This window comes from Ailuropoda melanoleuca, chromosome 4, assembly GCF_002007445.2.
Source record: "Ailuropoda melanoleuca isolate Jingjing chromosome 4, ASM200744v2, whole genome shotgun sequence".
NCBI lineage: Eukaryota > Metazoa > Chordata > Mammalia > Carnivora > Ursidae > Ailuropoda > Ailuropoda melanoleuca.
Genome location: NC_048221.1, coordinates 72,331,254 through 72,353,835, shown reverse-complemented (window position 1 = coordinate 72,353,835; position 22,582 = coordinate 72,331,254). Strand labels below are relative to the sequence as shown.

Genomic DNA, 22,582 nt, shown 5'->3' with positions numbered 1-22,582 from the left:
TTGAAATTTGTGGTATACTCAAAGGCATACTTCTGAGTTTCAAATATTCTTGAAAAATCTGTGTGGGAGAAAGAAGAGGGGGAGCCTTGCAGAACCAGCAGTGCGACAGAAAGGAGGCCCAGAACGAAGGAGGAATCGGGGAGCCCAGGAGCCACCATGATGTCCAGAACACTGGCCAAGCAGCGGAGGCGGTCACGGGCTAATGCTCAGAGCCCCAGCGGTCAGTCGTGCTCCAGGCCCAGCCTGCAAGGGGCTCCCAGTCTATGAGGAGTTTCCTGGACTCCAAAGACCTGAAGTTCTGAATGGCCAGTTGGAACCTGAGTCCTGACGAGGCTTGAATGGACATTGGCTTCATAGAGATTCAATGTTTGCTTCTCTAGAAAGACAAAGACGTGGGTGCTGCCTGCTTTGCTCGCCCATCTTCCAGCACTCCCAAACAGACTGGGCAGTTTCGCTCCACGCCCAGCCAGTCCAGAGCCACGTCTGATCTACTCAAGCCCTCTCCATGCCTACGGTGGTAGTTCCAGAAGCTTAGAGGCAAGGGGTGAGCCAATATGGCCACGTGCATCCTTCATGCATCTCCAAAGGGCAAGGCAAAAACGGAAACCATGTCTAGGTTTCGGAATTTGGAATCTCTAACGTGCAAAGGGCACAAAGCTTCATAGGTGCCACCCTGCCCCTCACACAGGAGATAAAAATGCTCATTGGAGCCCAGAAATAAGATTTAACGCCATTGTATTTATTAGGTTCTGAAACAATACACATTCACATCCTTTTGAATACAGTACATTTGGCACAATAATGTTTACAATGAAATAACACTAATGAATGGCAAGAGATTAAAATTACATCCAGAAAGGGGAAAAAAATGTACAAATAAAGCATCACAATACAAAAAAACCCCTAAAATTGAATACATTTTATATTTAGCCAGAATTATTTTGCACATAATTTAAAAAGAGGTAATTTTTTAGCCTTTTTTTTTTAAAGCAAGAATGCATTTTATTTTCACCTTTGGAGGAAAAAAATAATGTTTCCACTTCACAAAGTCCATAATGAGAGAACACAGGAGAACAGCTATCCTTCATATATTTTTTTTGGCATTTTTTTTTTTTTTGCACTCAAGAGCTGGATAGATTAGAAAGAAATGTAACCGTGTGTCCACTTCCTAACCTTTGTGAAAACTGAAAGGAAACAAAGAATGCTCAAGGAACACACAAGCTTTTTTTTCTATAGACGACGTGGGATTTGAACCTGCCCGGTGAGAACTTGGTCAGCTCTGGCCCCAAGCAGGGGGCGTCCCAGCAAGCCCAGCTCTGGTGCTGCAAGGGGCGCCTCTGGGCCAGGCACCCCGCGAATGACTGCCTGGGGATGCCAGGTGGAATGTATTGTTTGACCTTCCAGCAAAAATGCCAGTTGTCCCGTGGGAAGGGCCCAAGCCCTGCTGAGAAGGGAACACCCCCGAGGCCCTGGTGCAGGCCGTTTGGTATTAGAGCTTGCTTGGTTGTTCCAAGTTCGTCGTGGTGAAGGAAGCAGAGGAAAAACAGAGCAGTAGTGATGCAAGGGTAGGACGGGCAGTATTGTCATGTCTTCTTAAAAAATGAGATGATGCCACCATGAAGATGTTTCTGTGCTTGTACTCAACTCCAGAAGACAGTCTCTCCCCAGTAGGTCAAGTTACCGAAGATAAATTAAGTTAATCTACTGTTTCTCATCACTTCACTGGTACTCCAAACACACAAATTGATATAGCATAATATTTGAAATTATTGTAAGAACAGATAATAATTACACCTGAGTTTTTAAAAATTAAAAACAAAAGAGAACTGAAGGTCATCGTTAGTAACAAAGGCTATGACAGGCCAGATGCAAATATGGACACCAACTTCCTAGGGGCTCGAGCTAGTAACCGTCCAAGCTTTGAAACCACCATCAGAAACATTCCTTTCCCTTCCCCATCTCTATCAGGGCGTAATAGAGCACAGAACTATATGAGAGACTTAATATAGCTTAATATATGTTGACATCTTTTGAAATAAACCAAAATGAAATAAACAATACAAAGGGCTCCTCCCTGCCCTCGAGAAAGAAAGAAACACACCTTATCTCTCGGTAACTTGAACCAATACGCTTACAGAGTATTGCACCTGGACATTATTATAATTATTCTTTCATAGACTAAAGTTTTATAATATGCCTGAACATGCAGCAGTTGATGCCTCTAAATTCAATGAATTAATTCCACAGGCCTTGCAGCAAACACTATATACAAAAATCTCAAATGTACAAAAGGCAAAAAGCTTCATCAGTGCCAATTTGCCACTCACAAGTATACATATTTAGGGGCAGCTGGGAAATCCACGTGCAACAGCTGGAATGGATTCCATTCCCTGCCAAACCAGTTCAGTAAAATAGATAATCAAATGACCTCCGGGAAACATATACACAAAGCCACAGAGAACCCTTGGAAATCGAAGAATGTAACACTGTTAGCAGTATCTACAGGAGGTAACATCACATCCAGGAAATCGTGTCCGCACGAGTTGCCCCGGCATGGCACACAGAAACACAACTCCAAGTACATCCGGCCACGTTGTCAGTTTGCAAACAAGTCGCTCGTCCGTCTCTGGATACCGTCCACATAACCCCTGCTTAGCCTCCCCCTGCTCGGCTCGAGAGCAGAGATTTCGAATTTCACTTTACACGTGTGTAATGTCTAAGGACCACGACACAGTAGTACTACCATTTTCGCAGAAGTGCGCAAAAAGAACATGTGGGTTGCAGGAAATAAATAGTGTGCTGAGCACTTAGAACGAAACCGGAAAGAGAATCTGGGAGTGAGCTTGACTAGAACCTCAGGGTCTGGGCCATGGCCGCGGTGGCCTCTGTGCTCCGGCAGAACTTGAAGAATGAGGAGCGCTACCCATTTCCTTCTCTCTCGATTCATCCAGCCCCCGTGCGCCACGAAAGCGAGAACAGCATCGACCTTGGACGGTTGGTTTCTCCTTGTCTATTAGCCCTTTAGTAGCTACCTGCATTAATATCGGAATTTATATCTTTTGGCCAATCAGAAAGCCAATTTGCTAATATATTTTTCAAATGTTGAGTTCAAAAATCAAATTTCTTTTTCTACAAAGAGGGATTTCTTCCACGAGATACATGCACTCACAACGTTGGCATGCCCCAAAGCTAACACCAAAGCAAGCCACAGTGAGCCATTCCAGAGCAAACGGACACAGGGAGCCCCCCCCCCCGCCGCCCTGTGCATCTCGCCGGCTGTCTCCTTCACAGCATGCCCCCAGGGCGCCCACCCCCAGGCCCGAGAAGCACCCGTCTCTCCAGGACAGAAGGGCAGAGGGTGGCAGGTGGGGGGAAGAGCGGGGAAGAGAGGTGATAGTTGTCGGGACCCTCTGTCCAACAGCAGAGCCAGGGTCTTCTTGTTTGCTTTTCTTGTTGCTCTTTGAAGGAAAAGAACTGAAGTTGCGTCACTGCCGGGAGCCCCCGAGGAGGGGAGACAGGCTTGCTGACAGACCGAACGCTCAGTGCGTCCAGCTGCCCGCTCACTGCACGCGATTCCGCACGACTGGTGAGAAAAGGACCAAGAGTGCCTTCTGGTCCCCAGGTAGAAGAGGGAGGAGCCGGCCTGGGGTAAGGGAATGCAATAAATAGAGGGCAGACAAGGGATTGGGGCTCTGGAGAACAGGAGAAGCAGTTCAAGGCCTTCTGAGCCTCCAGAAACAGGACTCTTCTCGGCACCCTTCCTGCAGCATCACCAAACTCCCCCTGGAGCAGCCTCTCAGGGCATCAGGTCTTCGCCAAAGTAGGAGAAGCCTTTGAACTCCTCTTGGTTGATCTGTTTCACAATTGCTTCATCCACGAGCGTGAGGACTGGCTCTTCCCGGGTAAAGTCTTGGTCAAAGTTATTGACGTCTCTTTTGGTTTTCTGCGAGAAGAAAAGAGAAAGCACTGACTCCAGGCTGACCTTGCTCCCCAGGGCCCCCCACGGAGAGTGGGCATCACACCGACCAGCCTCTCACCAAAGCAGGCCGCTAGCTACTGCGAGCAGACCCAGGGCTACTCCGATGAGGTCACGATGGATGGCCCCAGGACCAGGAGGTGGCAGAGGACTTGGAGAGGAAGAATGAGTCCAGGTGAGAGGGAAGAAGGGGTGAGTGGGGATGATGGAAAAGCAGGGAAGTGGGATTCCCACAGACTGTTGTGTGGGGGTGCAGTGTGTGTGTTTGGGAGAGTGGGATACAGAGTTCTCACCTCACACTTCCCCTCCTAGTCTAACCCTCTGGCTCCATCGAGACCTCCATCCCTGTGACCCAGGGAACACACTCGAATCTCCCTCCCACAGAGTCTCCAGTGGTCTTTCTTCTCTAGGGGTAGACCTCCCTAACCTTGCCAGGTCTGCTCCATAGGACATCTTCTAAGTAGGAGAATGAATGGGGGGCAGCGGGGGGGGGACCATCTTCTGGGGAGCCTGCCTCCATCCCTACCCGTACCCACTAAGAACCCTATTCTGCGCTCCTACACTATTTCTATGACTACACTCAACATGCTGACTTGCAATGAGTTCTGTGTGTTTGTCCTGACCAAGAGGTCCTTAAAGGCAGGGGCCCTGTCTTCTTCAGCTTTGGGTTCCCCACTGGGAGCATATACTGAATGAATGAACATGGGAAAAAAGTCACCCCTGACTCCCCAGCTCAGAAGGACCCATACCTGGTTGGGAGGCTCAAGTTCCCAAAGTAGGGCTTATGGTCTATCCAGGGGTGGAGGGCAGCAATCAAATCCTAGTTTGGGGAGAAAATCTGGAAGTGTAAATCACACCCTCTGCCTTTTGGGACTTCCAGTTGATTTGGGAGCCAGTATTCCCGCCTCACACACACACTGCAAGAGTTAGAACACCTTCCACGGAGAAGTCAAGACTTGGCTGGGACTGGAAGAATGAGTTACAATCATGTTGGTAGAGATGGGAAGAAGTCACCTTGGCAGGGGGAGAGAGAGGGGGCAAAGGTGGGGGGCTGGGGCAGGAACACGGAAGACGGAGAACAGGACGATGCGTTCACCAAGCCGCCTGGGGTAGAGTCCAGCCTGGGGATGGAGGGTGAGTCCAACTGCAGGGGCCTTCAGTGCCAGCCCCCCGCCCCCACAGTACCTGGCAGGACACCAGGGGCTTGAAGGAGCTCCTGCCATACTCTTCCAGGTGCTGACTGACTGGTGTTAACCCAGGATTAGCGACCTGGATGATGGAATGGATCTTGTGGAAAGAGTCGCATTATTATCTGTAGGAGGAATAATATTAATACATGCTTTGTTCTGTGGAAACTAGGGCCCTGAAAGACATTCGTAAGTGGTCTGTGCAGAAGTGGCTTTGCGACAAAGCTATTTTTGCACCCGGCTCTCGGAGGTTTGTCACGTACACTGGCGGATAAAGGCTCTGAGACGTCCTAGAGTCAAGAAACCGGGTTCACTGTGTTTAGGACAGCCTTCCTCAAACTTGACATGAAACTTTTATTCTTCCTGAATAGCTTCTCGACACCTCCCTCAGGAGCAGAGATCTGCAGGACAGGGTCTGGGAAGGGCGGCTTTACAGTTTACGAAGCACCTTTCCGTTCATTTCCTTATTTGGTCCTTGGAACAGGCAGGTATTGTTATCCTGATTTTACAGATGAAGAAAGTGTGGCTCAAAGAGATCTGGTGACTTGACTAGGATCACCTGACTAGTTAAGAGCAGAATCAGAGTCAAATCCCGGTCTCTGCATGATGCTGCATGCGTGAAGCGTCTGGAGAGCTGCGCCCTGCAGAAATGGAAAGACAAGGCAAGGATGGAAGCCCACCAGGAGACATTTAGGCCAGGCCGTTAGGCTCTAAATGAGCCAGAAGAGCTCGCCACTGGGCAAGCATGGCACGAGAGGCTGCGGGTTGGGCCAAGAGTGGGTGACCTGCTCTGGGTGAGCTTGGCGGGGGAGCATGTTTGCAGATCACCCCAGGCTGAGATCAGAATCAGGGGGACGGCATGGAACGGGGATGAGTGAAGCTTTCAGCACCCATCAGTCCTGCTTGGTGTCTTTTCTCTGGCCTTGAGCCGCACAGCTCAGTAGGGCCCGGAGACCTTGGAGGGGAGACAGAAGGGAGACAGAGAAAACCCAAAGGATGGAAACAGAACCTGCAACTGAAGGACATGCATGTTGCCCTTGAGATGGGGAAGCCAAGAGGTGGCTTAGTCACGTCTGCCAGGAGGGCTGGCTCCTAGACAGGACAACGATCTGTCTCCACCTCTAGTATGTACACTGCAAGAGGAAAGGAAAGGGGGGCCCTGTGAGGACAGGGACTCGCGAGAGGAATACCAAGCCCCACAGTGACATGAGAGGGCCGGTGCCGGAGGGAAAGAGGGTCACCATGCCTCTTCTGAACATCTCTGTCCAAGGAGGGATGGATTCACTTGGACTGAGGAAGGGGTTGCCGAGTATGGGCCTGCTGCTCCGGGGAAAATGAGTCTAGAAGGAGAAACGGGGTGGGGAGGAGTGACTTGGGAAGCACTGAGCATCATCCCAGAAGGTGACCAAGAGAGCTCCCCGGTGGGCGCCAGGAGTGACTTGGGAAGCACTGAGCATCATCCCAGAAGGTGACCAAGAGAGCTCCCCGGTGGGCGCCAGGAGGAGCTGGAAAGCAGCAGAAGGGGTGGTAGAAGAACAGATGGGTGAAGAGGGGGAAGAAGAGAGGCAAGGAAGAGGGCGGGAGGAAAACTCACTTTGTAACATGGCCAAGGGTGGGCCGTGCCTGGGTCTCCAGTACCTACGGAAGCAGGGACCCCTCTTTCCCAGCTCCCTCTCACTGGGCATGCGTGAGGGGAGCCTGTGTATAGAGAAGCTGGGGCAATCTGGAACTGCTCTGGCATGGGCTCTCCCTGTGTACCTACTGCTTGTGCTTCATCTCTCAGTCCTGAGTGGCCACTAGTCATGGAAACTGGTTTCAGTTCCCGAGGTCAGCTGAGTGCGGTGACGGAGCGAGATTCCACAGGATGTCTGAGCATTGTCACCTGCTGTGTACCAGGGATCCAGGGTCAGTCAGCACAGCTAGGGATGTCCTTCCCAGAGGATCTCTAGCTCCATTTCATGCTAGTTTGGGGAGCCATTTGGCCCACCTCTTGGCTTTCCAGGGGGTCACAGAATCCTCGGTAGCATGTGAGTGACTGTGCCATTCTTCAAGTGCTCTCTAGAAAAATACACTTGCCTCACCCACCCCCTTATGCAACCTGGCCCAGGCCCTTCCAAATCCTTGGAAGCATTTTAGGTGCATGTCAGTTACTCATCTCCGATTCAAAAGCCAACATCCCCACTATGGGCAATGCCTGTTAACCTTAGACGCTTGAGGAGTTTTCCAAAGCAGGGATCTCTGGGAAACACCACTCCTATTAATAGATGGAGACAGCATGCATGGAGTCTCCAGTTTGAAGAGGACTGGGGATTATAGCCTATAACTCGTGATTTTACTCTTTGCAAAGCTGCTGCCTTCCTCTCAGCAAGCCCAAGACTCAAGTCCGAGTTTCAGACGGGCAAACCCCCAGAGACGCTCCTGTTTACCTAGATCCTTGGTCATCCCATATGCCTCCCCCGAAATCTAAATGTCAGACTCTTAGCCCACACTGTGGAGCCTGAGAGGTGACTCTGGGACCTCTTCAGGCCTTATCTCCTCCATGAAGCCCTTACCACATCCTTGTCCCACACTCAGGGGGGCGACTATGGAGTAGGAGAGCGAGCACCAGCTGACCTCTTGTCCTGGGCCTGGCCCTTCCTGATTATATGATACTGTGTGAAGTCACTCTTTGAGACTTAGTCTTTTCATCTGTGAAATGGAAGTAGTAACAGGCACTCCATAGGTTGCTTTGGGGACTCAACGAGATGTCAGATGTTAGGTGCCTTAGTGCAGACCCCAACATAGAACGGGCACCCAATAAATGTGCCCTCCAAGTCTTGACAACTGTGTGCCGTGGGCATAGCCTGTACAGCTTGGCCGTTACCCAACAGTCTGTGTGATCTGCCTGTTGATGCCATGCGCTTCTTGAAGGGACTGAGCCTTGCGCTTCTCTGCATGCCTCCAAATGCGGAGCTGGTGCAGAGCCAGGGTCTGCCTGAACGTCCCAGGGCTTTTTCCAGAGGCTGAGATTCTTCCAATGGCACCTGACAGCTCTTGGGAAAAGCCCCAGGGTCTTACAGTCCTCTACTTCTAAGACCCTTCAGCATCTCATCCCCACCTAGTTGCCCACTTCTTCTGGGCCCTGCTGTGCCATGAGGTTCTCTGGATTCACTGGCTTCCCTCAACTCCAAGCCTTTGCACAGCTAATCCTCGGCCTGGAACCCCCTCTTCCTGTTCCCTCCTTCTGCCCCCATGTCCTCATCACCCAGCTGAGTTTCTCACCTTGCCCTTCTCAACTTAGATGCCCTTCCTTCAAGCAGCCTTCCTGTCCTTCCATGCCTCTTATGGGTGCATCATCTCTCCTAACTTAGCACAGCGCGGATTGCATGTATCCTCCTCCTTTCGACTCATCTGCGAGCTTTGGGGACAAGGACTGGGTTGAATGCACATTCCGTCCCCAGACTAGTGCCTCGCCCGGCACACAGTAAGCGCTCAGTAGATCTCTGCTGAAAAAGGAGTGGATGTACTTCTCTTGCTGCTATTCTATCTACAGCCAGTAAAGTGCACTGGATTCAGGACCACTGGCAGCTGTGGTACCAGAGGCGGCTTTTCGTCCGGGGGAGCGCAGGCGAAGCGGCACGATGGCTGCCGTCTGACTCATGAGGGGCCTAGAGCAGGGCAGCCCAGAGAAAAACGTAGCCTTAGGCCCAGTTCGTGGGGTTTCCTCTCTGAGCAGTGGTCAGCTCAAGGCCCTGGGGTTCCCTGACGGCTGGAAGGAGACAAACACAAACAGGTTCAACCAGGGTTTGGGAAAATTCCATCAAGACGGATGGACTGAGGGGAGTTTATGTCACTACCCCTTGTGGCTGCTGTTAGAGGAAAAGGACACTCCCATTCCCGCTGGCATCCCTTCAGAGATAAGGTCTGGGAGTTGAGAGGCCTGGGGCCAACCCTGGGGGAAGGGTGTGTCTCTGGTATCTGCGATGGGGGGGGAGTGAGGCAGCTTATGGAAACAGTACAGGTAGCTCCAGAACCTTCGGAGAAACTGCATCTGAGAAGCAGAGCTGCTGGGCCTGCCTTCTAAAGCACCAGAGGCGGCCGAGGGCTTGGGGCTCAGCGGGCTGCGGTGGTGCTTGGACGTCGGCACGGACGTGGGCAGGCGGCCTGAACGCTGGCTTCCTGTCTGGCTGGTGCACCTCCTTCACTTACTGTACTGAAGTCATAAACATGAGCTTCCAGAGGAGCCAGCGATTTCTGTTTCTGTCTTCATCTGATTACGAGGAGATCAACAGATGACTTTGTTCTCAAGCACAGAGAAAACTCCCTAATCTCACAGGCTGGGGCGTGGGGCTGGCTTTCATGTGGCCACTGCGCTGGTCCCTGCCGCGCTCTTTACCTCCGCCTGGCATGACAGGAGCATAGGTAGCGGTCACTGTGATCCCCTTGCGACCAGAAGGGGGAGGGTGGGGGAGGGGCAGACTCTCTCCACAGGCTCTCCAAAGGGCCAGCTTTTTTGGTCCAGGTCCCATATCAGGTTCCAACTCCCTCTGACAGCAGCTTCACCCAGTCTCACCCCCTCCCAGCTCTCACGGCGCTTCCTGGGTCCCGCATACGGCCAGCCCCTTCTAATATGTCCTGTGTGTCACAGTCCCCTCTCAGATCCCAGAAGGTACCGACTACGAAGCAGGGGACACGGCAGAACGTAATATCCATTGGCTTGAATGAATTTCATTCACCGTAACAGTCAAACCCCAAATTCCTCCTAGCTTTGAAATGTCAATAGTCTTGTCTAGGCTCCACTTTGCTCTTTTAAAAACTTGAAAAGCAAGAATTTAAATAATTAGAATGCTTGCTCGCTATCAATGAACCGAACCTGCATACACATACATATATTCATTAGACCATACATTCTAAATAACAGAGTACACGCGTCTACATTTATATACGCATGCCTACATGTGAAGTTAAATGAAATAAAGAATGTATAACTACGTAGTGTCTTGCCTGGCAAAAATGAGGGTTGGAACAGAATTTCAAGCTAATGATCATTTACCTAGAAATTTCTCCAAACATAACCCTCCATCCCTTTCTCCCCCTCTTAATTTTGTTAACCAAGCACTGGTCATACTTTTGAATCTTCTTTATAGAAATCAGGGCAAGATGTACAGAGTTCACCTGGCACTGGGCGGTCCACAGACCTTTTCTAGCACCTACGCTGCTCTGAGCCCTCGGTGGTTCCCTACCTTTTTAAAATCGACCTCCTCCTTAGCAAGTAGTGGCCACAGCCGACCTCTGGACTCCTGACTCTGGTCTGAGCAATGCATGCCAAGTGCTGTGGCATGACCTTCCACTTGCGGGGAACCCTCAAGTTAAACTGACGCTTAGATTGCGTCGATGTATTACATTTCTCAAGTAGCCGGGATGAATCACTGACGCTCTTAGTGGTCTCAATCCAATGGAACCCTGTTATGGTTGAACCATGTCTCCCCAAAAAGATACGCTGAATTCCCTACCTCTAGTGCCTCAGATTATGACCTTATTTGGACATAAGATCTGTGCAGATGTCATCAAACTGAGATGAAGTCCTGAGGGTGGGCCCTCACCCAATGTGCCTGGTGTCCTTAGACGAAGGGGAAGTTTGACCACAGAGACAGACTTGCACAGAGGGAAGCCCAGTGCAGAGACACAGGGGGCACGCCACCAGGAAAGCGGAGATGCCACCACAAGCCAAGGAACGTCTGGAACCACCAGAAGCTGATGGGGCAAGGAAGGACCCCCCCCCCCAACCCACACAGCCTTGGTTATGGGGGGAGCATGGTCCTGCCGACAGCTTGATTAAAGACTTCTCATCTCCACGACTGTGAGACAACAGGTGTCTGTTCTAAGGCACCCGGGGGGTGGTACTTTGTCACCAGAGCCCCAGGAAACGAATACAAATGTCAATCTTCTGAAATTGATTCTTTGAATCCAAATGTAATCCTTTACCCTTAACTTTGATTTCTTCTTATTTTGGTACTTATTTCTGGCTTGTGGAGAGCCCCATAAATAACGATTCTGTAATTTACTTCTCTGATCTCAGTCTGTGACCAAGAAAGGAGGGATGATAAATAGGCCTCACTTGCCGAGGGTTCTAGAAGAGCATATAAGTAAAGCTCATGTAAACTCTGAAGTACTGTGGGAATATAACGCTAATTCTATCATCCGTCTTCTCTGCTCTATCCTTTGGCTCTGTGTCATCCTAAAACATGACTGCATGCCTCCCGTTACTCCATTAAGATACGTATGAAGATGCCGCGTGAGGGAGGCTCAGGCTTGGAGCCCTCTGCCCCCCCCTCTGCAGAGCCCTCTTGCAAAGCTGACAGGTCCACCAGCACACTTGGGGGGGCACTGCTGTTAAACCACTGTGAACTGACCAGCCATGGTCACTTTTTCCATCTTGTTCAGGAGGAGGATATCAGAGACTTCCAATTAATTTGCTGGAACAAGGACACAAAATGCCTGCCTCATTTCTCTGGTCTGCTGATCTAGAAATGAACTTAACTGGCTCCAAGTGATTACCATTTGCCCCTCAAGCGTCCACAAGCTATCTTCTTATAAAAAGTTCTAGATCTCACTGTTACCGGATCTAACTCCAAGTATTCCAAATCTACATTCTCTGCATTTTTGCATACAGGGAGACTGTTAGCCTATCTCCCGTCATTTGGTATCACTGCTCTATTCCATCAAATCCAAATTATCAAGTAGTAGGCAGAGCAGAGTCTTCAGGAACCCGACATGTACTTCTCCTGAGCCTAGAGCAGGGGCTGCACGCTGGATCCCCAGGAGCCTTACAGAACAGTGATGCTGGCCCCACATCGGAGATGCAATGCCATTGCTCGGGGACCAGGCCCCGGGCGTGCCCCCGCCCCCCTGGGGAGCTCTATGAAACGTGATTCATTAATTTACCTCCCTTGGATTTCAGTTCACTCTTAGTGGGTTTTGCCCTAATCTTTGTACTTCCAAGAGATTCCCCTTTGGGGAAAAGTTAGAGACAAAATAACAGCCTTGCTTTTTGTCACTGGTTAACACAGTGGTTCTCCATCCTGTCTATGCATCGCAAACAAAGTGCAGCTGGAAAAGGAAGCCTCTTGTGCACTGTGGGTGGGAACACACACGGGTGTAGCCACTGTGAAGAACGGTCTGGAGGCTCCTCAAGAAGTTAGAAATAGAGCTACCCTACGCTCCAGCAATCGCACTACTAGGAGTTTACTGAAAGAAGACAAAAACACTAATTCTAAGGGATACGTGCACCCCAATGTTTACAGCAGCGTTATCTACAATATCCAAGCTATGGAAGCAGCCCAAGTGTCTATAGACTGATGAATGGATAAGGAAGGGGTGGTGTATATCTACGATGGAATATTACCCAGACATGAAAAAGAATGCCATCTTGCCATTTGCGACAATGTGGGTGGAGCTACAGAGTATATAACGCTAAGTGAAGTGAGTCGGGTCAGAGAAAGACAAAAACCATATGATTTCACTAATATGTGGGATTTCGGAAACAAAACAAACAAACAAAGGGCAAATAGAGAGAGAGAGAGATTGAAATCAAGACACAGACTCTTAACCACAGAGAACAAACTGATGGTTACCAGAGGGGAGGTGGGTGTGGGGACAGGGGATGGGGAGTAAGGAGTGCACATGCCATGATGAGCGCCAGGTAAGTAAAATAAAAACTTAAAAAACAAAAATAACAATAAAAAAACCCCAAAGTGCAACCACATGGACACCTGGGCCTTGCCCCGCACATCATGAATTGGACCCTCCAGGGGTGAGGCCCAGACCTCTGTATTTTTTTTAAAGCTTCGTAAGTGATTCTGACAAGCAGCCTGGTTGAGTCTCTCTGTGTAAAGGAGCAGGGGATCCCTTCCTTCCTTTGTTTCCTTAGCAGGTTCAAAAGGCCTTTTTGTGGTTTAAAAGCCTATTTAGGGGCCTATGGTTGGGTTGTTCTGGATTTGGCTTCCTCTCAAGTTCACGCTACATATTGGCCTTCCTTCTCAATGTCATGCCCTCCTTTCCTTATTCGATATTAGCCTTTATACTTTGGGACATCCAAGAGCTCACCGGGCACCACACTGGTTTCTCCAGGTGCCACCCCTGAGAGGCAGGGTAGCTCGCGGGTTAGCGCGTGTGCTCTGTGGCCGCCTGCCTGCATTCCACGCCTGCTTCTGCCCAGCTTTGCAGCATTGGGCAAATCATGCAGTCTTTCTGTGCCACGGTTTCATCATCTGTGAAACGGCGGTGCTAGTAGTCCTCCCCATACACTGGTTATGAGGAATACATGAAAGAATACATTTAAGTCGAGAGAATAGCACATGGCATAAAATAAAAGTAAATTATCAGCCTCGGCTTTCTCATCAACATTTATCACAAGTGGAACACACGGCAGTGTCTTCGGGACGGTCCTTGAGAGAGAGTTCTACTTGATCGCAGTTCACAGAACAGACACTGTTTCATCGGGGCACCTTGGGTGCTTTCTTGTCCTATGTGCTCCGGAGTCTAGAACGAACAGTCTGCTCTCAAAAGCTGAGCCAGATGTGTGACACGACACCCCCCAAAGAACATTCCTGATTTTTTTTTCTTCCTGCCCCTGTTTTTCTTTCCTATTTTCCAGGATATTGTATTTAGAATATGTACTTTGTATATCCTGGTGGGCCATCTTTAAACTTTCTAGAATAAAGCAAGATTTTAAAAAAAAACAAAAAGAAGACACATTTTAGGTTTAGTGCTGCTGGCTGTGACATCATAGCTCCTCTGTAATGAGCAGGGAGTGTGGTTGTGCAGGGGGAGCCTGGGGAACATGGGGAGCTACTAGAGAATGGGGCGCGGTGGGCGTCGCATGCCTCACCTGCTGATACTGCCTTCAGGAAGAAGACCCAGGGTTTCCAGGTCTTCTGAATGTCCTCCAGATACATTTTCACATGAAGTCTCCTAATTTTTAAGTGTTGCCAACTAATTCAATTTAAAAAAAAAATGGTAGCTTGGCTGAAAGGGTCACACAATCTCCAGCTGGTAACTTCTACTCTAGTAAAGTTGCTTCCATCTTTTACGGGAAAAGAACATCAACACCCATTTGCTTTTTAAGCACAAGTGATTCACTTCAGGGGATTTAAAAATGGGGAGTCATTTGGTTCCCGGCCGTTCATGGTCCAAAGGAGAGGGTCATGGGCGCACGGTGGCCTCTGTCGCTGGCCTGCAGAGCTGAGTGGCCACCCAAGCCTCAGGTGGCGGCCTCGAATGCCTCCTTCCCAAAATCTGGTCAACTGCCTTTTGTCTAAACCACTTCTGAGGGAAAGTTGCTTTACTCCCGGAGGAAGTCTGTATACATATATTTTTAAAAAGGACCAAGTCCCGCAGCGTACCAGGCATTCTGAATGAACCACCACAGCTGAGTTCTGTCAAATCAGCTGTCTGACGCAATCCAGCAATTTCCACTCTCTCCTTGTCCCCTCATTATTGTTTGCTAGACTATAAAAAACACACATTTTCACAAATTCCATTTGAAGAGTTACTTTGGAAACGCTTACGAGCTAACACCAGCCACCTCCCTCACACCCAGCAGATACTTCAATGATCCAGGAATTCAGCCAGTTACAATTTGTTCATGAATTAGCGGTCTATAAGGGGTCTACAGACCTGGCTCTCTGGAAGTCCATTACAGGGAAGGGCGAGTATCCCTGCTATAAAGAAGTTGTTCCCAAACCTTGTACACTTGTTACGATGCTTTTTAAACAAAGCTTCATAGCAACTCCCCGAAAGCTGGGTTCACCTGGAAGGCAGTGCCGATGAGAAACCCACAGAACTTAGAAAGTAGAACCCAGGACACAACTACCCTGCATCCCCTGCTTAACACGGTCAAGTGGGGAAACTTGTCAAGGTGATTTTCAAAGTTGCTCTACCTCTAAATTCTACAGCTCGATTATTTTTTAGAATTTTTTAAAATTTAAATTTAATTAATTAACATACAATGTATGATTGGCTTCAGAGGAAGAGGTCAGTGACTCATCAGTCTTATAGAATACCCAGTGCTCACTACATCACGTGCCCTCCTTAATGTCCATCACCCAGTTACAGCTCAATTATTTTAAGTGAAGTATTTCAAGCAAGCCTCTTAACCTGGCTTCTTACTCCTAAGGCAGGAGTGGCAAGTTTGTTCCGAAGGGCCATAGAGTAAATATTTAGATTTTGAGGTCCTTAGGGTCTCTGTTACCAGCACTCCACTCTGGTTCTGCGGCTCAAAAGCAGCTTTGGACAAGATACACTTGCACCAATATGGCTGTGTTCCCGTAAAACTTTAGGCATGCACACTGACACTTGAACTCCATATAATGTTCATGTGTCATGAAATGTTCTTCTTCAACCATATGAAGAACAATGTGAAAACCATTCTTACGTAGCTCAAGGGCTGTACAAAAAGAGGCAGGGGGCTGGATTTCGCCTGTTGGCCAGTTCACCGAGCCCTGCAGGAGGAACGGGCTTCAGGGCCTCCGTGAAGCTCATAGAATACAGTACAGGCTCCTGTGCATATGAAACATTTTCCTGCAGAATTTGCTGTATCAGATTCTTGAAGGGCCTGGATTCTTGACTGCTAAGAACCACAGATTTCAAGGCTTCCCCTTGTACGAAGCCTGGGTCTCTCCAAGGCATGATAACTCCAAGGAATCCACATAAGAAGGAAGCCCTGAGAGGCATTCTCAGGACCTGAAATGTCCCCTTTGGCTTAAGTTCCTTGCACCATGGGGGCCCCCAGCACAGGATGTCCCCACTGGCATATTCAGTGCTCGGCAGGAAGGCTGAAGTGACCCTGTGAAAATGAGTGCGAGAAGTCCCCTGGACTCAGACTATGTATCTGAAATTCTTTCCAAGAAGGTTCTTTTAAGACCAGGTGAAGCCATCTGTATCAAAGCTTTAACTCCACTCCGCATTTCTTTATTCCTTTTAGGCAAGGAAGTGTTTCTGTGCAGCTCTGAAGGGCAGGTGCTTTTACCTGCGTGAACCCTCCCAGCCCGACACCCTCCTGGGCCTGCGAAGGTCCACACGTATGCATACCTTTGGCTGTGACTATTCGACTCGAAAATTTGGTCACAAATGCATACTGCGTACATTTCAGCCAAGAGTCATTTTGTGCTCAGGGAAAGTCCTCATCGTCGGTGCGGTGCCCACGGGTGCTCGATGACATTCAGTGTGGAGGTTATAAACGACCTGGAGGTGACTCTTGGCTCCCCGCAGTGCCTGGCTCAGGACTGAACTTGCCAGCTTCCGGTTAACTACATGGGCCCTGCCGAGTCCTCCGAGGACGGCAAGGCTCAAGAGCTCCGCTCAGACGGTGAGCCCGCCACCCTCTCAGACCAGAGATCAGAGTAAAGGGGGCCCATTCCCTCTCAAATGCTGTAAAGGACTTCTGAAACCATTCCTGAGGCCGCAAGGCCTCCATGCTGCTACTAAGAGAGGGTTGGGTGCTACCACGTGGGGGAAGGAAATACCCCTTCCAGGGGAACTATCCTCAACCTAGGCTGGACCCCTCATACGCCTGGGCTGACCCGGGGCCTCTTTCCTGGGACTCCTCAGAATTAGGGCTAACTCAGGACGCACCGGGCATCGGCGCAGTGCCCGGCACACCATGCCGCGGCTCCCACTAGAGAGATCGTCGAACAGCGAGCCCAAGGCGCAGCCAGGACTGAATTCAGGGGTTCTGGCCTCCAGGCCCATGTCCCAGACATGTGCCATCCTGCCTCCTGCTGCATCAGTGTGTTTGTGGGTGCAAAGGGCTGCGGCCTGGAGCCCAGTACAGGCACCCAGTTCAGTGGCTTTCACCAACCAAGCAACCAAGCAACCAGCCACCACCTGCATTCTTCCCTGTATCCCTCACAGTCCACGAGATCGCCATCCCCACTATACTTTCTGGGGTCACTTTTTAGACATTAGAAGTGAAGAGGGGCAGAGCCCTTCAAAATGTTTCATTATGCCCAGCAGTAAGAAATACATTTTGTATATAAGCTAGCACACGTGCCCTCATCCCACCAGCCCTAGAAAAGGTTCAGCAAGCTAGACTTCACCTGCACTGCATTCCGTGCTCTAGCTGGATCTTTCTTCTTGTTCTGTTCCGTTCTGTTCCACCTGACCTGACCTGACCCCACCCTACCCTATCCTGTTCGTTAATTTTTTTTCTTCACCTCACTCATGACATGGATTTTTACAACCCACTGCTGGGGAGACCCTGAAGCAGGGTAACGGGGCGCCCAGAACGGGGGCGAGGGACTGACGACGCATAGAAAGCGCAGTGCGCATATCCAGGAATGAACAGCCGTAGCAGACAGCGCCGTGCATGCCGCGGCTCGCCCAAGGCCTGAGCGCCCGAGCTCGAGCTCTGCAGCAAGCCGGCCCCACGCTGCGGGACGTGCAGCAGCAGGACCGCGCCTCCAGCGCAAAGCGGGCAGGCCCACGGCGGCAAAGCTGGCTCCACTCCGCTTCTCACCATGGGACCCCTTCTCACAGAGCATCTGTTTCTCAAAGCAGGGTCACTGCTGACAGCTATTGGGTTTAGCCAATCCGAGGGATACCTTTTTAGTGGCCAAAGAATCTCTTCTATCTGGTCCTGGCATGAGCCCTGTTCCACCGCTTACCAATCCCACCACCCCTCCTTATTTAAGAGAATGTTCTAGATAGAAATCAGTTCACTTGGCTGGGATTTATTATTGCTCTGCCTGCTGGCTTTGAAACAGGGACTGTAAACACTCTAATACATGCCTCTCAAGTCAAGATGAGGTCACCCACCTCTCTTACCGTTCAACAATTTCAGGTTTCCTAATGCAGGATCTTATCACCCCAAATTCCCAGGCATGAACTGGAATAGCTCTTGGGCCATAAAAGGTGAGAAAAGAATGTGGAGATGGAGCTAAGAGAGACATATTCTCTGGAAAAACACAGTAGGTCGACAGAATTCATTCATTCATTCACCCCACGCATGCACACTGGATACCTCCTCTGTGCCAGGAGTTATGCTGAGGATACAGCTATGTATGAAACAGACAAAAATCCCTCCCCTAACAAATTAGCCGGCGCTAATTGTTGGTGTTGGGTGATGGACACACAGGGATTCTCTCTACTTCTGTACGTGTTTGAAATTTTCCGTGGGAAAAGTTAAAACTATAATTCTCAAAGCTCAAACACATGACGCTGAGTGAAAGAAGGCAGACACAGAAGAGCCCATACTACATGGCTCCATCTACGCATGAAACTCTAGAAAAGCCAAATCTACTCTCCAGTGACAGAAAGCAGATCAGGGACTGCCTGGGGCAAAGGGCACCCGGGAACTGTTTGGGGTAGAGATGTTCTATATACACCGTGCTGGCGGCAACATGGGTGCACCTACTTGTGAAAATGCACCAAAATGCACGCTTTACACTGGTAAATTCTAGTCTATGTAAATTTTATTACAATAAAGTTGATTTATTCCAGCCCTCATGGGACTGGAAGACATTTTAGGTAGATTACAGAAGTCCTTCATGTTACCAGAAGGGAGCAGAGAAATTCCGTGACTTGCCCTGAGTCTCACAGATACAAACATCAGGGACCAGCAGCCAGTCCTGCCCTGCTCACTGCCTCTGGTATACAGTGGGGGCTCAATCCTGGAATCTCACGTTTTGAGGGGACTGTATCCTGAATCATTTAGTGAAACACCCACATCCCAGGTGCCCGGGTACCTGTAGCCTCATTCTGCCCTGTCCGCCCACAGGAGGATGACCAGTCCTGTGGTTTCCAAACACCAGCTGAGATGCTGGGAGAAGGGGAGGAGGAGGGAGTCTGGCCGAAGCCCCAAGTCAAGGTCTGCTTTATTTCCCGAGTCCTCACAGATGATAAGCCCCACCACAGGCTTATCTTCCCATCTCCCTACTTCAGGCAAGTATGGTTATCTCACTGCCCCAGCCTTTCTCGACCTTCTTCCACACCTAGCAGGGCTCGCACACCTGAAATATTCCACTGACATTCAAGCTCTGAGCTCTAAGAAACCCCCTTTGGGGGTGGAGGAGGTCCCAGAAAGAAGAAGCCAGAATCACACGGAGGGTCGGAGTGAAGGCCTCCTCACTCTGAAAAGACTGACGTGGATGTGGAATCATACTGATGTGCCACATCCCTAATGTGTGTCTGTCAAATTCCAGAATTCTAGAATAATGTCTGAGTGTCAAGTTTAGGCCAAACCCAATTCCATTACCATCTGCTGCCCCAGCACAAACAGTGGGGAGTAAACAGGGCACCAATTCCCCTGAGGCCAAGCTGGGTTTCCAAGAGCTTCTTTTCTCCATGACAGCCAGAGGGGCCCCTGGAGATTCAAGGTCCTGGACTTGGACACTGGTGTGGGTGTGGAACACTGTTCGTTTGCACGGTTTCCCTTGGTGACTGCACCCTTCAAGGAGTAAATGCTGTCCGGAGGCCTGAGCCCCTCCACGGGGAAGATTTGAGATTCTCTCCCCTTTTACTTCAAGGCCCAGTATCCAGCCTCTGACCACTGGCCCTCCACTCTGCGCTGTCAGGCCACCCGTTACCCTCCTCTGCAAGAGAGGGGCAGGAGGGCACTGCTCATGCAGCCATGTGGCCCTGCCTGGGCAAGGCCTTCTATGAGACCGCAGGTGGGAAGTGGCTTCCGTGGCCCACAGGGGCCCTGCCCGCTGGCTGTCTGCGGGGTCCTCTTTTTTGCACACATCTCTCCTCCCTGTCCTCTAACCTCAAGGGGCAAACCCCAAAACTCCCTCCCCAAGTCAAGTCCTGGATCTGACACTATGCTTGTCTTCCCCCAAGGACCTCATGTTAGAGACTGTTCCTGCTCTCCGAACCCCTAAAGATGGTGACATTAAGGTGATGGTGGGCATTCTTTTTCTCCTATGTCAACCAACCTTCCCCTCTGTGGCTTCACAGATGGCACAAGATACATGCTCACCAAATTCCTGCTGAAAATTGCAGATTTGAAGCCTGCCTTTCCCTCCCTTCCCCCATGCCCCTTCCCTGGTGGTAGCTGTCTTTCCCTAATGGCTTTCTCAGCCAAGATCCAGCTCCTCTGGAGAACCTTCCCCCCTCTAGTCAGACATAGCCCTGTAGGTCCCACGCTCCTGGTAGTTTGTGTGTTACCTCCAGAGCTAGTGGAATGGTGACGAGATTAAATTCAATATATGCTAGTGGGATGAACCCATGAAGGCAAATCCCAACCTAACAGCTGTGGAGTCATTAACCAAAACTTGGGAGCTTATAGAAATGCCCAACCCGGGGCCCAGCCCAGGGCTCGAATTCCTCCCCTGGGGTGATGGGTGGGGGCACCAAAGTGATGTGCAGCTCAAGGGACAGGAATGCTCTTGCAAACACAATTCTGGGACTGAGAGATCCTTTGTGCAGAGTCAAAGATGCCCTGCCAAGGCTGTTTAGCTCAGAAATCCTTGGGAAAGTGCTGTGCTCACAGGGCCACGGCCATCGGGTCTTGAAAGACTGCCACCACTTTAGGGCTGCGTGGCATGGCTGTGTGGGCAGCAACCCTGCTGAGAAAGAAGGCAGGGGGAGTAAAGGTGCTGGCCGGCTCACACAGTCAACGGGGGCCAGACCCTGTGGGGAAACTCGGGGTTCCCCAAAGGGCATTAGAATGGCTGGGGTGAGTCCCTGCCTTGCCCTATCTCCTGGCTCTCTGTTCCCCGCCCCATCCCAGACCAGGGGCAGGGCCAGAATTAAACCCCAGAAGCTCTCTGCCAGGCCTCAGATGCCCTTCTGCTCTGCGATGGCAGCTTCCCTGACCACGTGGTGTCATCCCTCACGTGAAACCCTGGCCTCTCCGGGCACGGTGCCAGGTCCGGCCCGCTTGGCTTAGACCCCCAGGGTCTCCAGTACTGTCAGCTCAGCAGTGTCTCGGCACTTGCTGCATCCCAAGGACTGTGCTGATCACGTCACACAATTTGCTTTGCACTCCTCCTTGCCCTTCAGCCTAGTGGACAGTACTATCCCCATGCTCTGGGTCAGCGGCCTGAGGCTCAGAGAGATGAGAGGGCTCTCCCAAGATCCTGCAGCCCCAACGGGGGCCTGGCTACACCTGATTCCACAGCCCGGCCTTCACACACCGCACCACCTCCTGCAATTCTTAGCTCTTGGTTCCTGCGATGGGAGGGAGAAGGGGGCTTGATCAGGCTGGCTGGGGGTGCTGGAAAACTCCTAGACATCCACAGCTTTGTCAAATCCTGTGAATAATTTTATGAGTGGCTATTTTTAATCCCCACGTTATGGATAAGGAGCTGGGGCTCAAGGAGGCCAGAGGTCTGGGGGTGAAGTGAATTCCCGGGCTTCCATGGCTATCCTGCAACAGCACTTTCATTTTAACCCAAGCCTCTCCGCGGTCTGAGCCGGCACTGGTGCACTGTGCCATGTCACTACCCAGGCAACGGACAGAAACAGGTTCCTGGACATTTCCCATGCCCTCCGGGCCCGGACCAGTGTTCTGGCTCTTTGTGGGACCTTGCAGCCTCCTGGAAGCTAAGGGCTGGCACTCTGGCACGGACACAGTCCAGGGGGATGTCCTAACTGCCGTCTGTAGGAACTGGCCGGGCCCCGCTCCTGCTCTGCCGGGTGGAGGAGGACAGACTTTAACTGGCGCCCGGGGCTCTCTTTTCATGGTGCACACTATCAGGTGGTCCCTTGGACAGGGGGGCGAGCTTTAGGGGAAGGGGTTGCCTGTTCGGCAGGCTCCTCCCTCAGGCTGCGAAGTTGGTGAGGTTGTGAGGTTCTCAAGCCCACTTCCCAGTTTTCTCTCAGCACAGCCCGCTCATGCAGGAGCATGCAGGAAGGGCCTCCCTTGAGGGTCCCGCCATGCAGTGTGGATGGCTGGATGGAAACGGATCATGAGGTTGGAAGGGCCTCCATGTCACCGGGCCTGAGGGCTCACCTACCTGGACAGACTCCCCATTCTGGAGGCCTTACCGTAAAGAGGGACATTCACACTGAAGCAAACTTGAAAAGAGAGAACACGTACACAAAGAGAAGTTTACTTGCCGGCATTTCCCTCATTGCCCTTGGCTTTCACCGAGGAGAGCTAGGTTTCTGGGGAGGCAGAGCTCTCCCCCTTCTGCTGGCTGCCCCCAAGCCAGCGCTGGGGCCCTGGCAGCCATCATCTCAGAGCCTAATGCTTTTGGGCAAAGGAGGAACACACAGGAGAGAAGCCCAGAGTGGGAAAATACCTCCAAGACCCGCACAGTCAGATGATGCCGTCTGACCGCACCCAACACGTCGCTTCTGCCCGCTACAGTCCCCAGAGAAGGCAAGCCCACCAGTAACGCAAAAGCAGACCATGCCACTTTACTGGCCACTGGATGATGCCGCCACCTTGGCACGAAATCCCCAGTGGGACCGGCGAATGATTCTACGCTTGGAG

The 22,582-nt window shown here is 50.9% G+C and overlaps 1 protein-coding gene across 1 annotated transcript in view; it reads right to left on the bottom strand.

Moving 5' to 3' along the window:
* Positions 1-718: 718 nt before the first annotated feature.
* PRKCE (protein kinase C epsilon) overlaps positions 719-22,582 on the bottom strand; it is a 480,453-nt gene continuing 458,589 nt past the window's right edge. Inside the window, exon 15 of the mRNA XM_002912411.4 lies at positions 719-3,943. Within this exon, the coding sequence (XP_002912457.1) occupies positions 3,797-3,943 (147 nt within the window). The 3' untranslated portion in view covers positions 719-3,796. The remainder of the gene's footprint in view (positions 3,944-22,582) is intronic.